At 43.2% G+C, this 23,791-nt stretch overlaps 1 protein-coding gene across 2 annotated transcripts in view; it reads right to left on the bottom strand.

Annotated features, from left to right (window-relative positions):
* The window catches only part of LOC120921057 (E3 ubiquitin-protein ligase pellino homolog 2), an 88,739-nt gene that overhangs the window by 22,877 nt on the left and 42,071 nt on the right, over positions 1–23,791 (bottom strand). Inside the window, exon 2 of one of the 2 annotated variants that reach the window (XM_040333676.1) lies at positions 13,303–13,444. In XM_040333676.1, the coding sequence (XP_040189610.1) occupies positions 13,303–13,444 (142 nt within the window). The remainder of the gene's footprint in view (positions 1–13,302; positions 13,445–23,791) is intronic. The other variant, XM_040333677.1, reaches the window with a different exon arrangement.

The following is a 23,791-nucleotide window of genomic DNA, read 5'->3' as shown; positions in this document are numbered from 1 at the left end:
GGGCGCTCGCGCGCCCCCCAGTGGCCGCAAGAATACAGGACGTCAATTGACGTCCTGTTGAATTTTCAGAGTCACCGTGGAGGCGTCATTTGACGATGGCCCGGTGCTCAAGTGGTTAAAAAAAGTTAGCAGCTACGCTTTTGGTAGCTGCTGACTTTTAATAAACAAAAAAAATGGTTAGCACTCCGCTTTAAGTGGTTAACTTCCTAAAGAACTACATTGTACGGTCACAACTGATCACAGAATTAAGGGCCCTACCAAACTTCTTGTCTAAAAATCGTATTGTAACTGTACTTTCTCCACAATTGCTCCAACAACGGTTGGCGCTATATACATCCTGTAAAATAATAATGCAACACCACAACAACTTTTCTTGTATATTCGATTATGTGAAAAGCATTATGGGATATTATCCCTACCATCTTTGTTTTGAAAATTTGTCAAACTTATACAAGAAATCTTCTTCCTCGTGGGGAGGTGATGGAGGGCAGGACTAAAAAATCCGGGAATATGGGGGGCACTACGGACCACAGCATGATCCCTGTTGGGGTGGCTGGCATGTACTCCCTTGAACCAACTGGAACAGAATCAGACATTGATCCTCCGCCGACCCCAGCTCAACCTTATAGATCTATGGCATGTAAAGTCGCTCAAATATTACTCAAATTAATGGTTTATAATAAGCCACAGCCCACCCCCTGCAGCAGGCATCTTCCGCTGTGCCAGGGGTAAAAGCAGAACTATAGGCAATTTTTTTTTTGTGGATCGAGTATAGCGTAGGGGAGGGTTGTAACCTCTGTCAGTCGTTTTCATCTGTGTCCCAATGTGGAGATCCTGTCCCAGAGTCACAACATAAAGTGAGAGAAAAAACCCTGCAAGTTAAGGGAATTTTTTTAATACTGTAATTTTATCTGACAATTACATAATATTAAAAATATTGCACTTGCCTCTGCTAGAGGTGGCAGTGTTCATCTGAAGGCTGAAAGCATTCATTTTCTGAAGGAAGGTTCCAACCTCTATGCAATCACTAGGTTACAGCCCACATAATTATCACATTAATCAGGATCCCTCTGGTTCCCAATAGTCAGTGACAACCACACAAAGTGACAGATGATGGCTCTTGAGGGGAGACTTGATATTTTTAGGTTAAAGCCTCTTGCACAGACAGTAGGAGGCAAAAGAAATCTTGGGCATAAAAATCTAGGCATTTTCCCATGTCAGATAGGCAGCAGGTGCAACCTACATAAAAAAAAAAAAAAAAAAAAAAAAAAGGAGAAAATGGCAGTACTCTTGTAAATGCTAATGCTTGTCTGCATTGGTGTTTACCAACAGGAAAATGCCTGGAATTTTATGCCCGGCAAGTTTTTTATGTCTCTCACTTGCTGTGTGCACGAGGTCTTATACAAATTACAGGCGGAAAGGTTAAAGTACAACAGCTGCAACCAATTTGATGTGACATCTGGATCATGCAGAAGTCAATTGAAATTTTCACTCCACCACACAGATATTCCCAATTGTTAAATAACCAAGTCGATACCAACATTATTCCTGGGTTGTACGCCAGATAAAAAAAAAAAAAAAAAAAAAAACACGACTTACACTTCCTGGCATTGGGGTTGATTTAAATTGGAGAGTGCAAAATCTGACACCTCTTCATCGGGTGCCACCACAGAAAGACGATTATCCTGGGGGCACCTGTGTGGGCTCGCTTCAGAGTCCCGCTGCTGCGTCTATTGACATAGACAGCATGACTCGGCCCTGCCCCCCGCGTTGCAGGATTTGACTGGCAGCAACAGGAATCAACGCCTCCTGCTATCAATCTGTCCAATGAGGAGAGAGACAGCAGCTGGAGTGGCTGCACCCGTGCACATCAGATCGGGCTCAAACAAAAATAAATAAATACATTTAAAAAATATTTTTCACTTTGACGCATAGAACCTTAAAGCGGGGGTTCACCTAAAAAGGTTTAAAGCCACCAGCTACAAATACAGCAGCTGTTGACTTTTAAAAAATTAACACTTACCTGTCCAAGTCGCCGGCGGCTTCACTGCCTGGTTCCCTACTGCGTGTGCGCGAGTCACGCTGTGCAGTTCCCACTGGTCCCCGTTGTGTTCTGGGCGCTGAGTGTTTCCCAGAACACAACGGGGGGGGGGGGGGGGTGACGCGGAGGGGCCAGACTCCCGTGTGAGTCTATACCCGGAAGAGGTGCAAATACCTGTTTTATACAGGTATCTGCACCCCCTCCCCCTCAAAGGCGTCAAATGTGACACTGGAGAGGGGGAGGGCTTCCGAAAAGCGGAGGTTCACTTTTGGGTGAAGCTCCGCTTTAAGGCTTTACAGCCACTTATAGCTGGCCAAACACTGGTATAAGGTCTGTATTTGATGTAGATGGTGGAATCCTCCTGGCTTTGAATGAATGAATGAATGAAAAACTTATATAGCGCGGCACATGCGAACTGAATCGCCTCTGGGCGCTTGATGTTTCGTGTCTCATGATATCAAAAGAGCAGAGTTTTGATCTGTCTTCTGAAAGTCAGGTGGTTTTCCTCCAACCGAATGCTGGTTGGTAAAGCGTTCCATAGTCTCGGACCTTGAAAAGCAAACCTTCTTTCTCCTTTGGACTTGTATTTGGTTTTTGGCACCCTGACCAGATTTTGGTCAGTGGATCGCAGAACGCGATTAGAATTGTGAGGTTCTATCTTGTCGCAAAGATATTGCGGCGCCTTCCCATGGATGCACTTATGTGTCAGGCAGAGTGCTTTAAATACAATTCTGTCTTTTACTGGCAACCAGTGAAGGCATCTCAGCGAAGGTGAGATTGATTCCCATGTCCTTTTCCCAGTCACCAGTCTGGCGGCCGTATTCTGAACGACTTGCAGACGGGAGATTTGGTACTTTGGGAGCCCGAGGTAAAGGGCATTTGCATAGTCCAGTCTGGAATTCACGATTGTTCCCACCACGACTGCTACGTCTTCTTTGGGGATAAATGGAATAAGTCTGCGTAGTAGGCGCAACAAATGGTGCGATCCGCTGACTACTGACCCTATTTGTGCGTCCATTGTCATGAAGGTGTCAAAAATGACTCCTAGACTTTTGACTTTGGAGCTAGGGGTGATGATTTGGCCCAGAATGGGCGGGGGTGTCCAGGTTGTTGCCAGTTGACTTTCGGCTGGCGTGAAACATAAGAAGTTCTGTTTTGGAACTGTTGAGTTTAAGATAACTCTTAGTCATCCAGTTTTCTATCGAAGAGAGACATTTCTCTAAACTGAGATGATGATCCTTTTTGTTGCAGATGCGAAAATACAATTGCGTATCGTCTGCATAAGAGTGATAAAGTAGTTCTTGGCTACTGATAATATCAAAGATATTTGCCTTTGCCTTTGTATTCTGACAGCAGAGACTACATCAAGTGGCAAAAGCTCGACATGGCGGTTATACAGAAGTCGATCAATAGATCGACTTCTGTACAAGCAATTTACCATATATGAATCAAAATTCAGCCAGTCCCTGCTGAACTGGCTGAATTTTGGTCCATGTATGGCGGCTTTATTACTGCTCTGAAGGTGGTATCAAAATACAAGTCAATGGATTCAACGCAATTACACCAATTAAATAAAAACACAAAATACAGACACGGTTTTGGGTGTAGGGTTAATGGGGAGCCCATGGTATCATGCATCATGTCGAAAAGTTATAATTTGTGTCCAATAACCCTGTATCTTATGTGAAGTCATATTTTAAGCAATAATAAACTCCCAAATCGCTACCATTGTGTTTCAGAGACGATGGCGCCCCATCAAAATTCCCAGAACCAGCCAGCTAAAGCAGCCATTACCAAACCAAAACATGGCGTCAAGCTGCCCCAGTGGGTGCTGCATAATAAAAACAGCAAGCAAATATTTGGAGAACTAAAGAGATAAAGACAAGCAAAGACACATACTACTCCAAGAAATCTCACCAAAAGCATCCCTGAAATATAAGAAGCCATGGAGTCGTTGAAAACCATACAGTGCCCACCAAAAAATGTGTTGCAGGGTAGTACCAAACTACAGTCAGATTTCGAATCTCGGGCAGTTCAGCAGGGACCGGCTGAGATTCAAACCACCTATGGACAGGCTGAACCTCAACGCGTAAGTTGTTCGATTAAGAAAGGGGAAACACTGACTGTTTTGATGGGAAATTGTGCAATTTTCTTTCCTGCAACCCATGGTTGCAAGAAACGAAAACGCTCCATCTATGATCGACTTTAGGAAAGCAGACCACTAGAACAGAAATGAAGCTCATTTAGCCAGCTGCATAAAAACGAAGGCATTTACAGTTCCATGTGAGCAAGGAAGGATACCTTACATAGCAGGGATCAGTTCTAATCTGCTTTGATCATATCTATGGTAGAACACACCTTTCAGAGGGTATTATGTAAAGCTGCCGAGGCTTTTAAAGTCTTGGGTTCTAAGAAAGGTTAAGAACAGGGCGTGTGTTCTCCTGGGAACACGGATGACTGTGTGCAGAGCTTTGCTAGGGAGGAAAATTATGCAGGCATTTGGGAGAACTCCGACTCATGTTCCCTACCTTGGCTGAGAACCATGTAACAATACAAGTTTGTTTAGAAGAGGCAAACAGCGCTAAACATTGTACGCTGAAAACAAGACCAGATCGAATCACAAAACAAAATCTGTTTTATATAAAACAAATGAACACTCCCTAAAATTTAGCCAGATTGTCGCCAGGAAATTTAACACATTTGGGAGTGTCGAATCCCTCCAGCTTCTCGTTTTATCATGCATCACTACGCAAACAGCAGAGCCTGCAGCAAACACGTCCCCATGAACCCAACACAAGATCTTTGCTACAGCATTACATTTAGCACCTGCAAGAGAATCCTCAAGATTTTTTTTTTTCCTTTAACTTAGAAAGGCAGAAAGCATCAATCTCAAGCTAACTCTGCTGCCTAAATTGTGTAGTCATCTCGTCTGGAAAATAAAATCAACAATTAATCACACATGCAGTATAATGCTGTCCAAAATGTCTTCATTTTCCAAACAATGCTGAGACAATAGAACATAAGCATTTATGATTATATAAAGTGTGTGGAGGCTAAATATGATGAATCCCTTAGGGCCCTTTCACACGTGCGGACCGTATGTCCGCATTTTTATCCATCCGTTGCGGATGAAAAAAGGACATACATGGGTCCCTATGTGATTGCAGGCGTCAGCGGATGACCATCCGCTGACATCCGTAATCGTCCGCCTCCGCAAAGATCCAGTTTTTCGGACGGAAAAAAATCCTATTTTTCTTCCGTCTGCCGGATCGGATCGGATGAACACGGACATACAGTCCGTGTTCATCCGATTCCCCATAGGGGAGAGCGGAGGAAAGACAGGGCGGTCCCTGCACAGTGTGCGGGGACCGCCCTGTCAGCTGCCAGCTCAGCGGGGATTTTACAAAGTATACCCGCTGAGCAAATGCAGACACACGGAGCAGACATTACTGATCTGCCCGTGTGAAAGGGCCCTTAGGCCTCATTCACACTACAGGCCGTTCGGGTCCATCTATCACGGACCTGAGCGGCCGCTCCATGCATCGCTATGGAGCGTCAGATGTCAGCGGACACATGTTCTAAAAACAGACGTATGGGGGCCACGTCCCCATCCGCCCATGCGGATTGGATCGGTTAAGATCTGATGAAAATGGGACATGCTGTCCGTTTTCATCAGATCGCTCCATAGGACAGCGGTGCCCGACAAGCCCCTCCCCGCTCAGTGAGCAGAGAGGAGCTTGTCATCCGTCGGCTCAGCGGAGATCTGCGGACTGATCTCCCGCTGAGCTGACAGGAGCAGGCGGACTCCGTAGCGACGGAGTCCACCTGTGTGAATGAGGCCTAAGAGTAGATTTACACACGCGTCTAAATCTTTTACTCTAAGCCCGGACCTATATTCAGATCACATTTTCGGAATGTTGTGTGAACAAGGCCTTTGCGGCTGAAACGCGTCTACCTTTGCTGTATTTTTTATGGAGATACAATAAATTCGGACCGATTTAAGAGCATGTATGGAGTTGCGGATTGTCCTTTATACATTTTCGGAATGGTTCAGATCACACATTGCTCCCTCTTCAGGGGTTGAAATGTTTTTAAAAGTCACCAGGACAGCGAGGGAAATTTATCTTAACAACCCCAAAGAGTAGGAAAATTAAATCCTTTCCCAATCTATAGAAAACAATGCTTCATCCAAAACACATGCATACTAAGGGATTCTGATAGAGAAGGCAACCTACCAGTATATTTTGGAATGTGGAAGGAAGTGAATACACCCAAAAGAAACTCTGCTAGCACCATGCAGATAAGTGTCCTTGGTGGAAATTGAACGCAGAGCTCCTGCACTGCAGTAGTGCCAACCACTTAAGAAAAAAAGAAAATAAAAAAAAAAGATAAAACACACACACACACACACACACACACACACACACACACCAGTAGGGGTAGTAGGAATCGATGTATAAAAAGTAGGGCTGTTACTGATCAAAATTTTTCTGTTCAATTATTTGTTTTTTTAATCGATTAATCGACTAATTTCGATTAATTATAACGCACATACAGATCCAACTACTTTTAGCTGATCTCCTTGCAGGCCGATTCCCAGTGCAGCTATCGACCACTGAAAAAATGGATAGCAGGATACAAAAAACACACAAAGGCAGCGCTCAATGGGAATAGCATTAAAACGTTTAAAGTCTTCAAGTAGGTAACCAAATACATTTTGCACTGGAGATAAAGTCGATGTAGCTACATAAACTGTAAAAATGGTGCGAGTAATACCAAACGGTACCAAAAGCAGTCATAAAAACATGTAGCCAAGTAGGATACTGGTATAAAAATGTGTACAACGATACCACTGCTGAATCCAGAGGAGGAGAGGTTAACATCAGTCCGTCGGAATGTAGATGTCCCATGAAGGGAACTATCACAACTCCCAGTGGATGGCTGTAGAATCCCAGGTTGATAGAGGGAAGTGTAACAGCCCTTGCGTGTGGCAGATAGTGAGGTCCCGCCGGCATGCAGATATGAAGGCACAGCAAAGGAGCCCTTCAGATGGACATGGCAAGCCCCGCCGGTGTCCGTGACGTTACTGGATCGCCGACGGAACTCCCTGAAGGCCCAGAAGCCGGCGGAGAGGTGAGTACCAATCAAAAGAATTTTAAAATCGATCAAAAAAATGTAGATCGATCAAAAAAATTAAAGATTAATCGATTAATTAAAAGTTAATTTGCACAGCCCTAATAAAAAGGAAAAAAAATGGCAATCTGCTGGTTTATCCCTTTAACACCACTAAAGGAGTACAGAAATATACCTGTTACGCAAATCAAGTGACCTCCTAACTTCCTCTCAACAGCCTGCCTATCGTTGTATTTGTGCCACAGTTCTGGTATGAGCAGACTGGCAGTAACCTATTCCTCTGCATGATTTTTCATGTGTGGCATCATGGCTGCAGCAAAAATTAAATGCCGCCATTCGCAACATTTTGCCAAATTTTAAAGGCATATGCCAAATTCAAAACACACAAACTGCACCCAACTCTACCTGGCGAAGATCCTTCACACACTTCCCTCAATATATATCTAAAACAAATAAAGGTTTAGGTTGGAGTTCCACTTTATGAACATATATTAATGAAAATGTAACGCAGGTTCCAGCACTCTCAAATATGTCAATGGGGGGGGGGTTGGGGAAGAAGCGGCATCCACAGATGTCTGGGTGGAATTCACATGTGCGAGTGCTCACATCACATTCCATAAATAGCAACACACAGCTGGAACACAATGTTCATGTACTTTCTGGGACAAATACAGAAACAAGCATGAATCGCTTCTGCGTCTTGTCTCAAACCACATGAGCATTCAACAGAGTTGTTTAAAGTGTTATTACCTGCAAAGAGCCAGCGAGGTCGATTAGATCGGGAGAAGTGCTCACAGGTACCAGATAGGAGGCATCCTGGGTGCAAGACAACCAACACCTGACCACAACCCTCTATTCTGCAATGTTCAGTCATGTCCTAAAACCTAACAAGGTTCATAGAAGATTTACAAGCTTGTCTGAGCCGTCAGGAAATAAAATAAAGGGGGGGCTCAAATTACACCCTGCAGAGCTCCACGAGGAGAGCTCAGCGAGCTGATTGGAGGAAAGACACACCCCTCCTCGCACAGCACACAGGAACAAAGCTTAGGCTGTCAATCAGCTGGAGGTCCCTCCTGTCACATCTTTTTCTCTTGGTGATCGAGGAGCAAAGCAGCAGACAGAAATGTCACTTGTTTTTTTAATTGAGACAAGTATACACTATAGAAGGAGTCTTTGTTCACATTTCACGTCTGAGGTTTGCAACCACTTTAAAAAGAGACCAATGCTGCGTATACACGATCATAAAAAAATAAAAAAATTCAGTATGTTAAAAAAACTAAGTTTTTCCAACTCCATAATTAAAACGACGTTGCCCACACACCATTGTTTTTAAAAAATGATCTAGCAAAGCGAGGTGACGTACAACACGTACGACGGCACTATAAAGGGGAAGTTCCATTCGCCTTTGGGCTGCTTTAGCCGATTCTGTGTTAGTAAAAGACTATTCACGCTTTGTCTGTTACAGCGTGATGAATGTGCTTACTCCATTATGAATGGTAGTTTTACCAGAACGAGCGCTCCCGTCTCATAACTTGCTTCTGAGCATGCGCAGGTTTTTAACATCGTTTTAGCCCACACAATCATTTTTTACAACCCGAAAAAGTACGTTAAAAAATGCAGCATGTTCGGAAAAAAAAATGTAGTTTTTCAGAACCTGAAAAATGATGTGAAGCCCACACACGATCATTGAAAATGATTTTTTTTTTAAAAAAAGCAACGTATTTTTCATGCCGAAAAATGATCGTGTGTACGCGGCATTAGATGTCACTTTTATACCTGCTAGGAGCTTTATAAAAGTACAATATAAAAAAGGAGAGAGTTACAAATCGTCCCAATGTGAACGTGGGCTAAAACCTGGAAGCTGAATGGTTTCTATGCAGAGCTGCACCAGATTTTGCACTTTCCAGTAAATCCCCCCTTTTTTGTTTGCTAGAGAATTACTTAGAATTGTTTACGTCACAAGGTATTTGCGCAGCAGTCTTTCAAATGCAAAATACGCTTTATGAAATTTAAATGCAAATAAAAACAAAAAATTAAACACACCACACCCAATTGCTTGGTAAAATATAAAAGCGGATGACAAACTACGTACCGGTAAAGGTTATTGTCAACAGACGATGCTTCAAAAGCCTTTACAGATTACTACTTTACACAGGAGGTCTGCTGCTAAAATTACTGCCCTCAATGCGACATCTGCAGTGATACCTCATGTGTGGTGCGATCGCTGTTTGCACGTGTTCGGTACCAACACATGCATTTGTCTTTGCATGCAAGCACAGGGGCGCTTTCAAATATACATTTTCTTGTTTTTTATTTTTACGCTGTCCCTTTATTGCCATCACAGGGAATATAAATGTGCGATAGCAATAGACAGCAACAGGTACCTTTTACTGAGAGACCTGGAGTCTATTAGACCCCAGATCTCTCTTCTGTCCAAAGCTTTGGATCATACCAAGATCAGTGTGATCCAATGCTTTTCTTCAAACCACCAAGGGTGAAATGAAATTGCTCATCACTTCCAGTTCTTTAGACCATAGAGATGAACAGAGCCCCTGCGGTGAGCAGGCCAAACTGCCATCTGCACTTTCGGTGTCTCTCCCTGTTCAGAGGCAGTTGGACACTTTTTAACTGCCCCTGAACACATTCAATGTTATCCTATGTGTCCATGCACACAGTCTCGTTTATTGCCGTTTTTAGGCAGTTGCGTTTAACCTCGTTTTTGCAGAAGCAAAAAGCGGCTGCACCGCAAAATTTGCTTCCACAACTTGTGGCCAGGCGACGCGGCCATTCCACAACTTGTGGCCAGGCGACGCGGCCATTCCACAACTTGTGGCCAGGCGACGCGGCCATTCCACAACTTGTGGCCAGGCGACGCGGCCATTCCACAACTTGTGGCCAGGCGACGCGGCCATTCCACAACTTGTGGCCAGGCGACGCGGCCATTCCACAACTTGTGGCCAGGCGACGCGGCCATTCCACAACTTGTGGCCAGGCGACGCGGCCATTCCACAACTTGTGGCCAGGCGACGCGGCCATTCCACAACTTGTGGCCAGGCGACGCGGCCATTCCACAACTTGTGGCCAGGCGACGCGGCCATTCCACAACTTGTGGCCAGGCGACGCGGCCATTCCACAACTTGTGGCCAGGCGACGCGGCCATTCCACAACTTGTGGCCAGGCGACGCGATCATTCCACAACTTGAGGCCAGGCGACGCGGCCATTCCACAACTTGAGGCCAGGCGACGCGGCCATTCCACAACTTGTGGCCAGTGGCCAATCCACAACTTGTGGCAGGTGACGTGGCCAGGTGACATGGCAAGTGAACAATTCTAAACTTGTGGCAGGTGAAGTGGCAAGTGGACAATCCACAACTTGTGGCAGGTGACGTGGCAAGTGGACAATCCACAACTTGTGGCAGGTGACATGGCAAGTGGACAATTCTAAACTTGTGGCAGATGAAGTGGCAAGTTGACAATCCACAGCTTGTGGCAGGTGATGTGACACGCTAAATACAAGTACACTGCTGCTCTCTCAGCTGCTACTCACTCTGGTCTCACAAAATGGCTGCAAACAAGGAGAGGCGCCTCTGCACCAGCATTCAGAAACGCGTCGCTTTCCTGGTGAAGTCATCCCTGCTCGTCCATCGGCACACACGGCTCACAGCGCCAGCAGAGGAATTCCCCTGCCCACCGCCGAAAATCACTGATTCCACCAGCGGCAGAAGGACAGATCCCCTGCATCCCAGAGCGCTGTACCCGGGACAAAGGGAAAAGACACCGCCAGATGATACCTACCTACCCTCCTGGAAAATTGACTCCACACGTTTTCGATTGACCACCAAAATGTGAGTGGCTTCTTTTTACTTGTGGTTTTTTTAACTTTAATTTTAAACTCATTTTTTAAACTGTTTTAAGTACTGCACCCAGAGGCGCCTCTCTCCTTGTTTGCTTGCTAGATTGGAACATGGTTTCTGTTCCTTATTGACGGCAGCCCTGTGTGCATACTCCCATCCTAACATATCCGCACATTCCCCATCACCACCCCAAACAGCTGGAATTTTTTACTGATTTCAACTTTACAGATTGACTATGCTGCCTCCTATAACAATGCTCTGATAAACTTTTTTGCGCATAATCTACTTGCTATATCACAAAATGGCTGAAATGGTTAAATACTGTTTGAGCTTAGGGAGGGTCTTATGATGTGGTAAAACATGTTAAAAACGCCGCTAAAATCGTAAAATTTTGATTGATAAGATGTCAGGTTGGTAAAACCGCAATATTAGAACCGATTCAATCATACAGTTTGTAGTGAACATATATTTGCAAAACAAGAGTTCCACCCATATAAAAAAGTCAACTACAAAAAGACGACTTAATTGGACACTCGCCTGTCCTACGGTCAAGTGATGCAGGCAAACAAAGACCCGCTCCTCAAACTCTCCATCGGCATTCTGACTGTGGGCACCTGGCTGTGGCTTCACAGCTGGGCACGCACTGCGATTAGCCGGGCAATTTTCTGGGATGCGTGACATGTCCTAGAACATTGCATGGGAGGGAGGGCGGAAAGGTGAACTTCCTTCCGGGGCCACAGAGCCCCGGGAGGAAGTGGGAGCTGGATGCCTCCAAAAATGGGTATCCAGCACCCCCACAAAAAAAATTACATGCCAAATCAGGGGGTCACCTTCACTTAAAGCGGAAATTCCATTTTTGGGTGGAACTCCGCTTTAAAATTTGTTTTATCTCATGGTTACTGTGAAATTGTGTGAATGCATCAATGCAGTGCATGTCATCTTAGCTTGCAGAGCTTGAATTCATTGAATGAGTTTACCAAAAATGTAAATATTGCAGAATATACAGCCTCACGCTACATAACTAAGCACCATTTCATGCTGAATAAAGTAAATTATAGACAGTTTTCTGTTTAACCACTAGCCGACCGCGCACCGTCATTATACGGCGGCAGGTCGGCTCTCCTGGGCGAGAGCCCGTAGCTATACGTCCTATCGTATAGCCGCCACTAGGGGGCGCGTGCGCGCCGCCGGAGGCGCGCGCTCCCCGCTCGCCCCCGACTCCCGTGCGTGTGCCCGGCGGGCGCGATCGCCGCCGGGCACACGCGATCGCTCGGTACAGAGCGGGGAACGGGAGCTGTGTGTGTAAACACACAGCTCTCGTTCCTGTCAGCGGGGGAAATGCTGATTTTCTGTTCATACAATGTATGAACAGAAAATCAGTGTTTCCCCTAGTGAGGCCACCCCCCCCCCCCCCACAGTAAGAACACACCCAGGCATACTTAACCCCTTCCCCGCCCCCTAGTGTTAACCCCTTCACTGCCAGTGGCATTTTTATAGTAATCTAATGCATTTTTATAGCACTGATCGCTATAAAAATGCCAATGGTCCCAAAAATGTGTCAAAAATGTCCGAAGTGTCCGCCATAATGTCGCAATACCGAAAAAAAAAATCGCTGATCGCCGCCATTACTAGTAAAAAAAATATTAATAAAAATGCCATAAAAATACCCCCTATTTTGTAAACGCTATAACTTTTGCGCAAACCAATCAATAAACGCTTATTGCGATTTTTTTTACGAAAAATATGTAGAAGAATACGTATCGGCCTAAACTGAGGAAAAAAAAAGTTTTTTTATATATTTTTGGGGGATATTTATTACAGCAAAAAATATTCATTTTTTTCAAAATTGTCGCTCTATTTTTGTTTATAGCGCAAAAAATAAAAAACGCAGAGGTGATCAAATACCACCAAAAGAAAGCTCTATTTGTGGGAAAAAAAGGACGCCAATTTTGTTTGGGAGCCACGTCGCACGACCGCGCAATTGTCTGTTAAAGCGACGCAGTCCCGAATCGCAAAAAGTACTCTGGTCTTTGGGCAGCAATATGGTCCGGGGGGTAAGTGGTTAAGGTGCATAAATAGATTTTTTACTGCAAAAGCATTTTATTAAAATAAATTTGCTTTAAATCATTGATTTTTTATTCACCCTTCAAATCAACCCAACCATAGTTGGCAATACAGCTAGTTAGGGATTTCATTTTGGGTAATCCAGTGGAGATGAATAGAGTTCTAGATTTACACAGTTTCAACAACTACATCAGATCTCTCGTTACTTACAGAGTCTCTTACCTTCGTAGCCTGGGGTGTTGAAACCACGTGGACTGAGCTGGCTCTGACACCATTTGATTTAGGCCGCTTATAGAGTGCAAATCTGCTTTTCCTTCTCCCTCTGTCTCCATTAGGAAGGCAGCCATTGTACCTATAAAAGAGAATACATAATACTTTAGGATAATATTTATGTGCACAGACAGCACCAATATTCATGCATTTTTGCATACAGCGTTGTCCGACGTTTTTGAACTTCGTCGTTTTTTTTATTTTAGCCAATAGGAAAAATCATCTCATCATTTGTCACCATGTACGTAGATTTTTTTTTACTTTTCTTCCTGGGTGAATATTCCATTTCACAGAACAGATTAAAGCGACAAAATGCCCGTAGAAACGCTCGCTGTCACACTAGACGCTTGAATCAAGCATTTCCATTTGTTTTCTATGGGAATACAAATCAGCCCGATTCGAGCGAAAAAAAAAAAAAAAAAAAAAAGGGGGTCCAGAACTTGTTTGAGCTTCAGGCATTTTGGAGTGGAGATGTGAACCATCTCCATTGAGAATAATGGATTTTTTCGCCCTCTAGCGTTATATAGCTTCAAGCTACAAAACGCTTAGGTGTGAATGGGCCCTTAGAGACTACAGAACCAAGTATCATTTTGTGGTGCCAAGTATTTTGTATGGAATTTAAGAAAGGAAATAAAATAGATCTAGCAACAATGGCACTCCATCGACAATAGACTCCCAACCGCCAGCATCAATAGATCCTCCAGCAATATTAGACCCCTCCCTCAACAGTAGATATCTCTCAGCAACAATTGACCCCCCCTGCAACATAAGACCCACCTCCAGGAACAACAGATCCCCCAGCAACAGACCCTCCAACAAGCTCCTATCTTTGCAAGTCAAAATTCTCCCTAAACAAAAATCCCCCCTCTTTCAGTACAAATCTGCCACTACCACAATTTTTTTATATATATTATATATATAAAAAAAAAAAACACACACTTAATATAGTTCAATACAAAATAAAGAGGGGAAAAGAAAAACATAAAAGTTGTCAGAAGAAAATGCAATGCATGCTTACCACTTGCACTCAATTCATTTTAGTGGTCAGAATACAGGTTTAATTTTGGCAAAAATAAAATTAATAAAAAAAAAACGCCCAAGTGCTTGACACATCTAAATGCGTTACAGGCTTTTACAAGCATCAGCCATTTTTTTCCCTGCTAAAAACACCACTGCCAGGGGGAAAGGCGTCCAAGTTATCCAACGCGTCCCATGTACACGAGGCTTAAGGGCAACTACAATTGGTAGCCAAAAGGAAAAAAAAATACGTCTTTTTAAATCAGGCATGCCATACATCGGAGCGATGGCATTTCTCTGGCTACCGACTGTAAAAGTTCTAAACCATTTCAAAACCCTTCTTATTGCAAGGGAGGTGATGACACATAAGAGCTGGGAAACTCCCTGTGCCCAGTAAAATCACAAAATCGGTGCCTACCATGCAAAATGTTTAGTCCATCCTCTGTGTTCACCCCCCCATTTCCCCCGAATTCCTGTGGCACTCTGTGTACCCAATGCCAGTTCTCCATGAAGAATATCAGGCCAGTAAAACAAGCGCCCACGTCTGTTCTTCAGGTGAGCGCCGATAAGACTTGTTTAATTTGAAGAGTAAAGACACAATGCATAGCAGTGCGGTGCTTTACAGCTAATGATCCATGACATCGATGGAAAAAAAGGATGAGAAGAATTGTCAACGGATTTCTATTTCCAACGTGGAAGAATTTAGTCTAAACACACATTTTGGGAATTCCTCTGCCACACACAGTCTAACCGCTACAATAAAACAAAGCGTGTTCTGACAAAGGAAGACCTGAAGCACAAGTACAAAGGAAGTCATTGATATTGTGAATGCTTCATCCTTGAGTCACATCTTTAGGCTGATCACACACACAAAAAGGCAGCACATGGGCATGTCGCTGGGAAGACTTCCTTACAAACTGCATTCAAATGAACAGCTGCAATATAGAGGAAACCAATTAACCTTTACCCGTTTACCCACAAATATACCAGTGACGAGCCACTCCCTGATGCTCTACAAAAAAACAAAGTCATTCATGGTGCCTGATGAGTGAAGGGCTCTGTTCTCACCCTATTTTTACTGACAGACTTCCTTAAAGAATAATCCCTTCCAAAACGGACATTTCCATTTTTAGTGCATGCTTGCCAACATGCCACGCGTGCCCTCCCTTTCTTTGACACTTGGGTAGGTAAGATCTGAGACCAGGGCCACTGATCTGACCAGCAGCAGCAAAGGCCTGTATAAGGCCTCATGCACACTGGGCGTTCCGCCTCCATGCGTGAAATCCTGCCATTTAAGTGTGGTTGGTGTGCAGCCCTGCAGCTGGCAGCCTGTTAAGTGTGTTAGCAAGGCTTGAAGCTGCCCATAGATGGGTCAGTTTGCCAGATTACCCCAACTACACATTTAAGGTGGATGAAGGAATCCTGTGTACTTGTATGCTTCGGGCTCATTTAGGCCCCATTCACACCTGAGCATAGCGTTTTCAGGCAGAAAGTCGTGCTAATTCACTGCGATTGTGTACAGGTCAAAAGGTCACCAATGTAAAAAAGTAGAAAAATGCCCAAATAAGCCAAACAAAAAAAAAAAAAAGTCCCAGAACTTGTTTGAGCTTCAGGCGTTTTGGAGTGGAGACGTGAACCATCCCCATAGAGAATAGATTTTTTTTTTCCCCTCCAGCGTTTTGGAGCTTCAGGCTCCAAGCTACAAAACGCTCATGTGTTAATGGGGTCTGATGCAGAGTACAGACGGTCGTTTTTTGTGATGTAAAAAAACAAAGTTTTTCAAACTTCATTTTCAAAAACGAGCATACACACCATCGTTTTTTCCAAAAGCTCTAGCAAAGCGCGGTTACGTTCAGCACGTACGACGGCACTCTGTTCCATTCAAACTCGCATCCTAACTTGCTTCGGAGCATGGGCGGGTTTAAAGACGTCGTTTTAAACGTCGTTTTAGCTACACACGGTCATTTTTTGTGACACAAAAAACGACGTTTTAAAAAAACATAAAAAATTAAAGCATGCTCGAATTTCGTTTTTCAGAAGACATAAAAACGACGTTTTACTCACACACTGTCATTTTAAATGACGTTTTTAAAAACGTGTTTTTTTCCATCACAAAAAACGACCGTCTGTACGCGGCATTACACTTGCTTCAAAACATGGCATTGGACACACTTTATTAAAGCGCTCTCAAAAGCAGAAATCCCCCTCAAAAGTTGCAAATGTTTGCATTTCCTCCTCCAGTGCCACATTTGGCAACTTTGGGGGGGTTTAGTTAATGACAGGTACCCGTCCCCCACTTCCAGGAGACCTGGCTCCGGCGCATCACACACGTGCAGTAGGGAGCCGGCATGAATGGTGGCAGCACCTGAGAGACGATTGGAAAATCAGCTGGGGTACCAACATCGTTGGATCCATGGACAGGCAAGATGTCCTCTTTCAACACCAGTCACTAAATAAAATGGTTAGCTTACAGTCCTGTTCACCTTGCATTTTCTTTGCTTAAAGATATACTCCATGTCGCTTTAGTGGCGCTTCAGAGCATCCATAAGACCCCTTTCACACCAAGGCGTTTTTCATGCATTTTAGTGCTAAAAATAGCGCCTCCCATGCCACTGGGACAGTACAATTGCAGGACGTTAGAAGAGGTCCTGCAAGCAGCATCTTTGGGAGTGCTGTATACAGTGCCCCTGTACATTGAAATTAATAGGTAGCACTTCCAAAGCGGCGCAAAATGAGCGGCGCGGCCCCAGTGTGAAAGGGGGCTTAAAGGGTAAGACAGTGCTCACACAAAGCACCTCCAGCTTTTGAGAGGCTTTAATTCAGCTTTGCTTTGGAAGTATTGTAGGGATGAGACAGACAGACAGACAGAGCGCCAAGCTTCAAAAAAGCATTACCAACGCATCAAAACTAGAGGTGCACCGAATGGAAATTTTGGTCCCGATTACCGAAAATGCAGGATGCACTTGGCTGAAAACCGAAAAGAAAAAAGTATATATCTTTGTATTATATTTGACTTTAATTATTTCATGAATTTTAATGAATATGAATTTATTGTTGGCACCTTTAGCACAAGAAAAATGTATCCTTATAAATTCTATGTATGTCTTCACACTGGTCCTTCCATTGTGGCGTTAAAAAACCTGCTTGCTGCATTTTTGGTCAGAAAAAAAATTAAATAAAAAAAAAAGGATTGTGCGATTTTGTGTCTTTGGCGGGTGAATTTCGAGACACCCGGCCCTAAAATCATAATAGCACTCTGAATTACAAGAACCAGCTCCTAAACTCTAATGTGCAAAACACATTGAACCAGCTGAATAGAAACAAAAAGGTTACATAAAAAAAAAAAAAAAAAAAAAAATTTAGTACTAGAAAGCAAAAATGTGTTTCTCCAGCAAGAAAACAGATCAGATATGTGTGTCTAATAATATGCTATCCCAACTACATACAGAACAAAGTATTAAATGATTTTTATCGAATCGTCAACAGATATTCAAGTGCAAATTCTGGCATTCTCTGGTACAAGGCAATCCCACCACTGAGCAGGTAGCAATGCCTGGAAAAAGGAGGGCATTTAAATCAATTCAGAAAAGCCCAATTCACCATGCTCTGGTCACTTCGGATGTTTGTTGTTAACTGTATAATAAAAGTTTTCTAAAAAAAAAAAAAAACCCACACAAGTATGTTTAATTTTAACATCTCCTTTACAATATTATTGTTGCATTAAAAAGACCAAAATACAAAATTTGGTTTATCCGAGGAGCGCGCTACATAAAAGTACGACAGAATGAAGGTATAAACCAGGGGTCTCCAAACTCACTAAACAAAGGGGCAGTTTCCTGCCTTTCAGACACTAGAAGGGCCTGACTGTGGCCAATGGGAGTATTAAATGCCCAAGCATCAATGGGGGTGTCCACAATTTCCCAAGTTTGGTGGTCAGTGGAATTAAAAAAAATGTGATCACTAGGAGGAATGAATGCCCCATCATTGTTACTAGTGGCAGAAACAGTGTACCATCCTTTGTGTCAGTAAAAGAAATGAGGTCTCATCACTGGTGCCAGTAAGAGGAACAATGCCTCAAGAGACGGACAAGGGCAAGTAAAAAGGGCCACATCCAACACGGTTACCACTTTTTTATACCAGTATTTTGCCAATACCGTGTACCAATACTTTGCAGGAGCATGTACATTAAACCTCTGATGCAACAAATACCAGATGCAACACATACACATACACATACATATATACATATATATATATATATATATATATATATATATATATATATATATATATATATATATATCTACACACACACACACACACACACACACACACACACTCTCTCTGCAAGTGTGGATGTGTTTATTTTTGTAAAAATGGACTTGGCCTTTAAATCCAAAAACTCTCTTAAGGGAATTCCAAAATGAACCTACAAAGACATAAAACGAATCTGTTATCACAGGGTTTCCTTTTGGTCAGTACAGCAAACTAGTGGAAGCTTCCCAAAAAACAATATAAAATTCCCAAGTTACCTCTATGGGGAACCTAAAACCTCCCATCTGCCACAAAACCGAAGACTTGGCATTTATCAATATCTGATAATCACATATAATCACCATGACTGCAGATGTTCTATGGAAGGTGCTGTGTGTTATGTACAGCCGTTTCTAGGTGGTAAAGACAACACCGTTTTTCCATAGCTAGGAGATCACAAGTCCAAACATGCCACTATAGAGGATATATTTCATGCTGGCGTTTTCAATAACCTGGCATACCTACGTAGTACAGACCCAGCCGGAATGCCTGGCAATACTTTTTGCTAATGCTGCCATTAACATCCTTCTCTGGATTGTCAAAGCAACAGAAGCCAATATTTTCAGCATGTTTCAGGATAAGTGGCTTAAGCACATGCTAGATATCAAGTTGGCTACATGGAGATTATGTATTCAATGTTAATTAACAGACAAGGTCCTTGCTTACATCATTTTCCCGTTGGCAATGCCTTTATGCAATGCTGTGTGAATAAAAAACAAAAAAAACAAACACACCACACACACACACACACACACACACACACTAGGGTGATCCATATTACTGTCAGAACAAAATTCTTCCGCAAATTCTTACTGCTCATAATACAAAGCGTGAAAAAGGCATGCATACAGTATGTTAAAGTGGAGTTCCAGCCTTTTGAAAAAAATTAAAAAAGAGTCAGCAGCTACAGTATTTGTAGCTGCTGGCTTACTTTTTTTTTAATATAAAAACAATTGCCTGTGCAGGGATCCCACTATGTCAGCCCCCCGAAGCCAATTCATCCATCTGCTTGGGTGCAGGCATTGCAAGTAAGGAAAACAGACAAAGAAGCCTTCCTACTGCGCATGCACAAGACGCGTTTTCTGAATGGTCCGGTCTTCTGGGAGACGCACACACTTCTTTGATTGGGTAACTAAAAAACAAAAAACTAGGTGGGGTGGGGTGTGCTCCAGATCTACTTTCATTTTAGCCTGGAACTCTGCTTTAAATTAATCTAAATGAGTACCGTATTTATCGGCGTATACCGCGCACTTTTTTGCCCTGAAAATCAGGGCAAAATTGTGGGTGCGCGGTATACGCCGATACCCGCGCCGAGTTTGAATACTGCGCCGACATATACCGAGCGCAGTACACTCGTGTATTGTCGGGCAGTCTCGGCTCCTCCCGCGCTGACGTCCTGGACGTCAGCGCGGGTAGCCGAGCATTGCTGACAATACACGTGTACTGCGCTCTGTAGATGTCGGCGCAGTATTCAAACTCGGCGCGGGAAACGAGCGGGGAGGACGCCGGACACGACGAAGAGGACACCCGAAGCCGCAGACGGACGCCTGACCCGACGAGGCCGCCGCGCAAGACACCAAAACTGTAAGTACAAAAAAAACTTTTCCACAGGATTCGGGGCAACTTTAGGGGTGCGCGTTATACCGCGATAAATACGGTAATTCATAACTGGTGCAAGCCATGCGTTGAATCCGATAGTTGGCCACATAAAGCTATATTCCTGTAGGGCTGCACTAAAAGCCATCATTCTGTCCTAAAACCACAGGGGAAGTTTAAAAATGGCAGCCAGTAGGGCCTGACCATGAAGTCAAAAGAAATTAATCAACTCACACATGTCCAGATCTGTCAACCAAAATCTCTCCTGGAAGTGGGATTTCCTACTAGTCCTACCCAGCGGTCATTAGCGGTTCTTCACCCTGAAAAACTTGTTTGTACCCAATATGGTGAAAACCCAACTATGTTAAGTTGGCCAAACTAGAATAGTTTCATATCTGGCAGGTGAAGGGCATAACATTTTTTGTTTTAACTATAATCTGGGAACATATTGAAATAATTTGCTCACCTACAGAGTATAAACGACCCAACCAGCAAATTTTAGAGATACTTGCACCATGCACTGCACGCTCAATTATCCGTAACTGGAAGATCCCAAACAAGGAACGACAGATATATATATCCTGCTCCTGTTGGGCTGGCGCTGCTTTAAATTTAAGGGAAGTCTGAGAGTTAGTTGACTCAGACATGTATGATTTTGAGCAAATTTGGCCTCTGTTCCAGCCATGGCTGTGCTGTGAGTGACCACTATTGTTCGCCTGGGGTGTAGTTACCACTCCAGGCCAAAGTGTGGTAGCAGCTAGGTCAAGGTGATTTGGGTGTTCCACCTCGGCAGCCAATCAGTGGGGTTTGATTGTCCCGCTGTGCATGCTGGGGAGGGGTACTTAAGGGACAGACATCATTGGACAAGGATCGTCGATCCTGGTCCGTCGTCCCACCACCCTGTGTGTGGCCCTCCTGGCCGGGGGAACGTATTCCTGTAATCCTGGAAATCTTTGGTCAACTCTAATGTTACCCTATACAGAATGACTCCTGATGCTAAGGGGTGTTCTAAACATTTTTTACCACAATTTGAGCCAGATGGGTAGAATCCATGGAAACAGTAGCCGACAGCCCTTAACCAGGGGAAGAAACAGTAATATACATTGGATGGTTTTTGAGGCAGGTCCTGGATGCCTCTATTCGACCTGACCTAGGAACTCGGATAAAACCTGCAAGTATTGTATAATATACAACGAAAGGTAGTAACCCACCCAGAGTTCATTGGGGAGTTACCCTTTTGTGTTTTTTCCGTCTTATATATCGGAAAAGCATTGTTTTCTCTGATTCTGTATATTTAGGTTCTGTATTCTGCATATAGCAAACTTTTTTTTTTTTTTTTAAAGAGCTTTTCTGCAACTTCTGCTGCCAAGGTAAACCCCAAACATCTTGGGTGTAGGACATTTTAAAAGTTTAAAACGACGCAGGTTCACGTTAACCACCCCGATTACAGAATTACTGTAAACAAGATCTGACATCTGGGAAAATACAGTATATTTTAAATTGCACAAATACTCTTCATAAAGAAATTTATGCTCATATAGATATGGGAAGAGAGAGCTTTTAGTATTTCAAGATTCTAGTGGGATCTGAAGCACTTGGCCAGTAAAGCACTCCCAGCCAATGACTTTAGCAACAAGGCATTTATTTTGTGACGCATGTACTGTAGAGTGAGATCAGGCAACAGTGCTAAGCTTTAAAGGGGTTGTAAAGGTTTGTTTTTTTTATTTTCTAAATGGGTTCCTTTAAGCTAGTGCACTGTTGGTTCACTTACCTTTTCCTTCCATTTCCCTTCTAAATGTTTTTTTTTCTTTGTTCTCTGTCCGAATTTCGGACTTCCTGTTCCTTTCCAGTAAGCTGTTCTGGCTGGGGGGTTAGTCGGGGGAACCCATTTTAATTTGGCGTGAGTTCTTAATAAAGATTCATACCAGACAGTGCCTGGTATTGTCGCAGGGCAAAGTCGGATCCAAAGTAGTACAACCGTCGCGTCGTACCAGTGTGAATCCGGCCTTAATCTTCTGGAAGTGCCGCGGTCTTCTCCTTTCTATTTGCATTTATGGGGTTTGCGGACCCAGGCAGTCACTCAGGATTTCAGTCTGGCAGCTGAGGATCTCACAGGCAAGCCTTGGAGCGGTGCTCACTCGGTTTGATTATGGTTAGATGAAAGGAGAGAAAAACAATGTTAAGGCCCGTACACGCGATACGAAAAGTAAAATTTAGTCCAACGAGTGTTCACAGTGTCTCCCCGCAGGGATGTAGTCCCAAGGGAGGGGGTGAACACGCTGACTAACCCCCAGCCAGAATGGCTTGGATGATGGGGCAAGCTTACCGAGGAGAAACAGGAAGTGAGAAATTCAGACAAAAAAAAAAAAAAACAATAGGGAAAAAAATAACAAAAAAAATAAAAAAAAAATAGAAGGAAAAGGATAAGTGAACCAACAATGCACTAGCTTAAAAAGGAACCCATTTAGAAAATAAAACAAAACCTTTACAGCCCCTTTAATGCACAGAAATTAACCAATTTCTATTATGAAAATAATTTGCAACCTTCGTATATTCAGAGCATGTAGAGAGCAACTACTGGGGGGAAAAAACATAGAAAGGAACTGCATTACAATCCAGGTCATGTCACAGAGATCAAAGACAACACATGCCTGTTCAAACAAAAGTGGTCTCGGAAAAGATAAAGGGGAATTAGCAAATGTTTATGTTCTCATTAGAATGGTATTTATGGTCACTTTTCTACTTTAAAACATATCCATCTAAGCACACCGATTTCTGTCAAGTCGCATCTGATAAAAAAACAACCAATGAAGATGTATGTAAATTTCACTCAACAGCTTCTTCAAACTCACACCTGTAGCCAATAAGCCCATCTGACAACAGCACTTTACAAAAATAATATATCCAGAGATATTGGATGGCGGTCTTAGACAATCTTAATAGTATAAGGAAATGGATTAGGTCTTAAAGTTGAGATGTTAAAAAAAAAAAAAATTATGTGTCACTCAAAAGGTCATTTATGATACCGGTACAGCAAAAAAAAAAAAAAAAAAAAAAAATCAAACCCCTGAAAAGTCCTCCATTCGATGAGGTGTACTTTGATGAAGTTATTCAATGATGTGTGGAACATTTAAAAAAAGGAGCGTGTAGGTACGAGATTTGTCCTGGCATGACCGTTTCTAATCCAAACCTTTGTTTCCATAGAAACCGAGAATTTTGCTGCACAACGCGAACTGCCTGGGCCCACCTAGTCTGCCCCTCTTCCTACCAGTCTTTCAAGTTTACGTCTATCCCAATTATCAGGGAACAAATATTTTGGTGCTGAAGTGATCACATCCTATTCTAGCACAAAGCACTGATAAAGAGAATATATTACACAATTCAAAACAAAATCTGCAAAATATCACACAAACTGCCGACTAAGAAAAAGAACCTAGTATAAGGTGAGCGTATGTATAAACAAGCACGCGAGTGTGAGAGTGAAAGTATCGGCCCTGCATGT

The sequence above is a fragment of the Rana temporaria genome, chromosome 13 (assembly GCF_905171775.1).
Source record: "Rana temporaria chromosome 13, aRanTem1.1, whole genome shotgun sequence".
Lineage (NCBI taxonomy): Eukaryota > Metazoa > Chordata > Amphibia > Anura > Ranidae > Rana > Rana temporaria.
The sequence above is the reverse complement of the archived record's forward strand: the minus strand, read 5'-3'. Positions and strand labels throughout refer to the sequence as shown.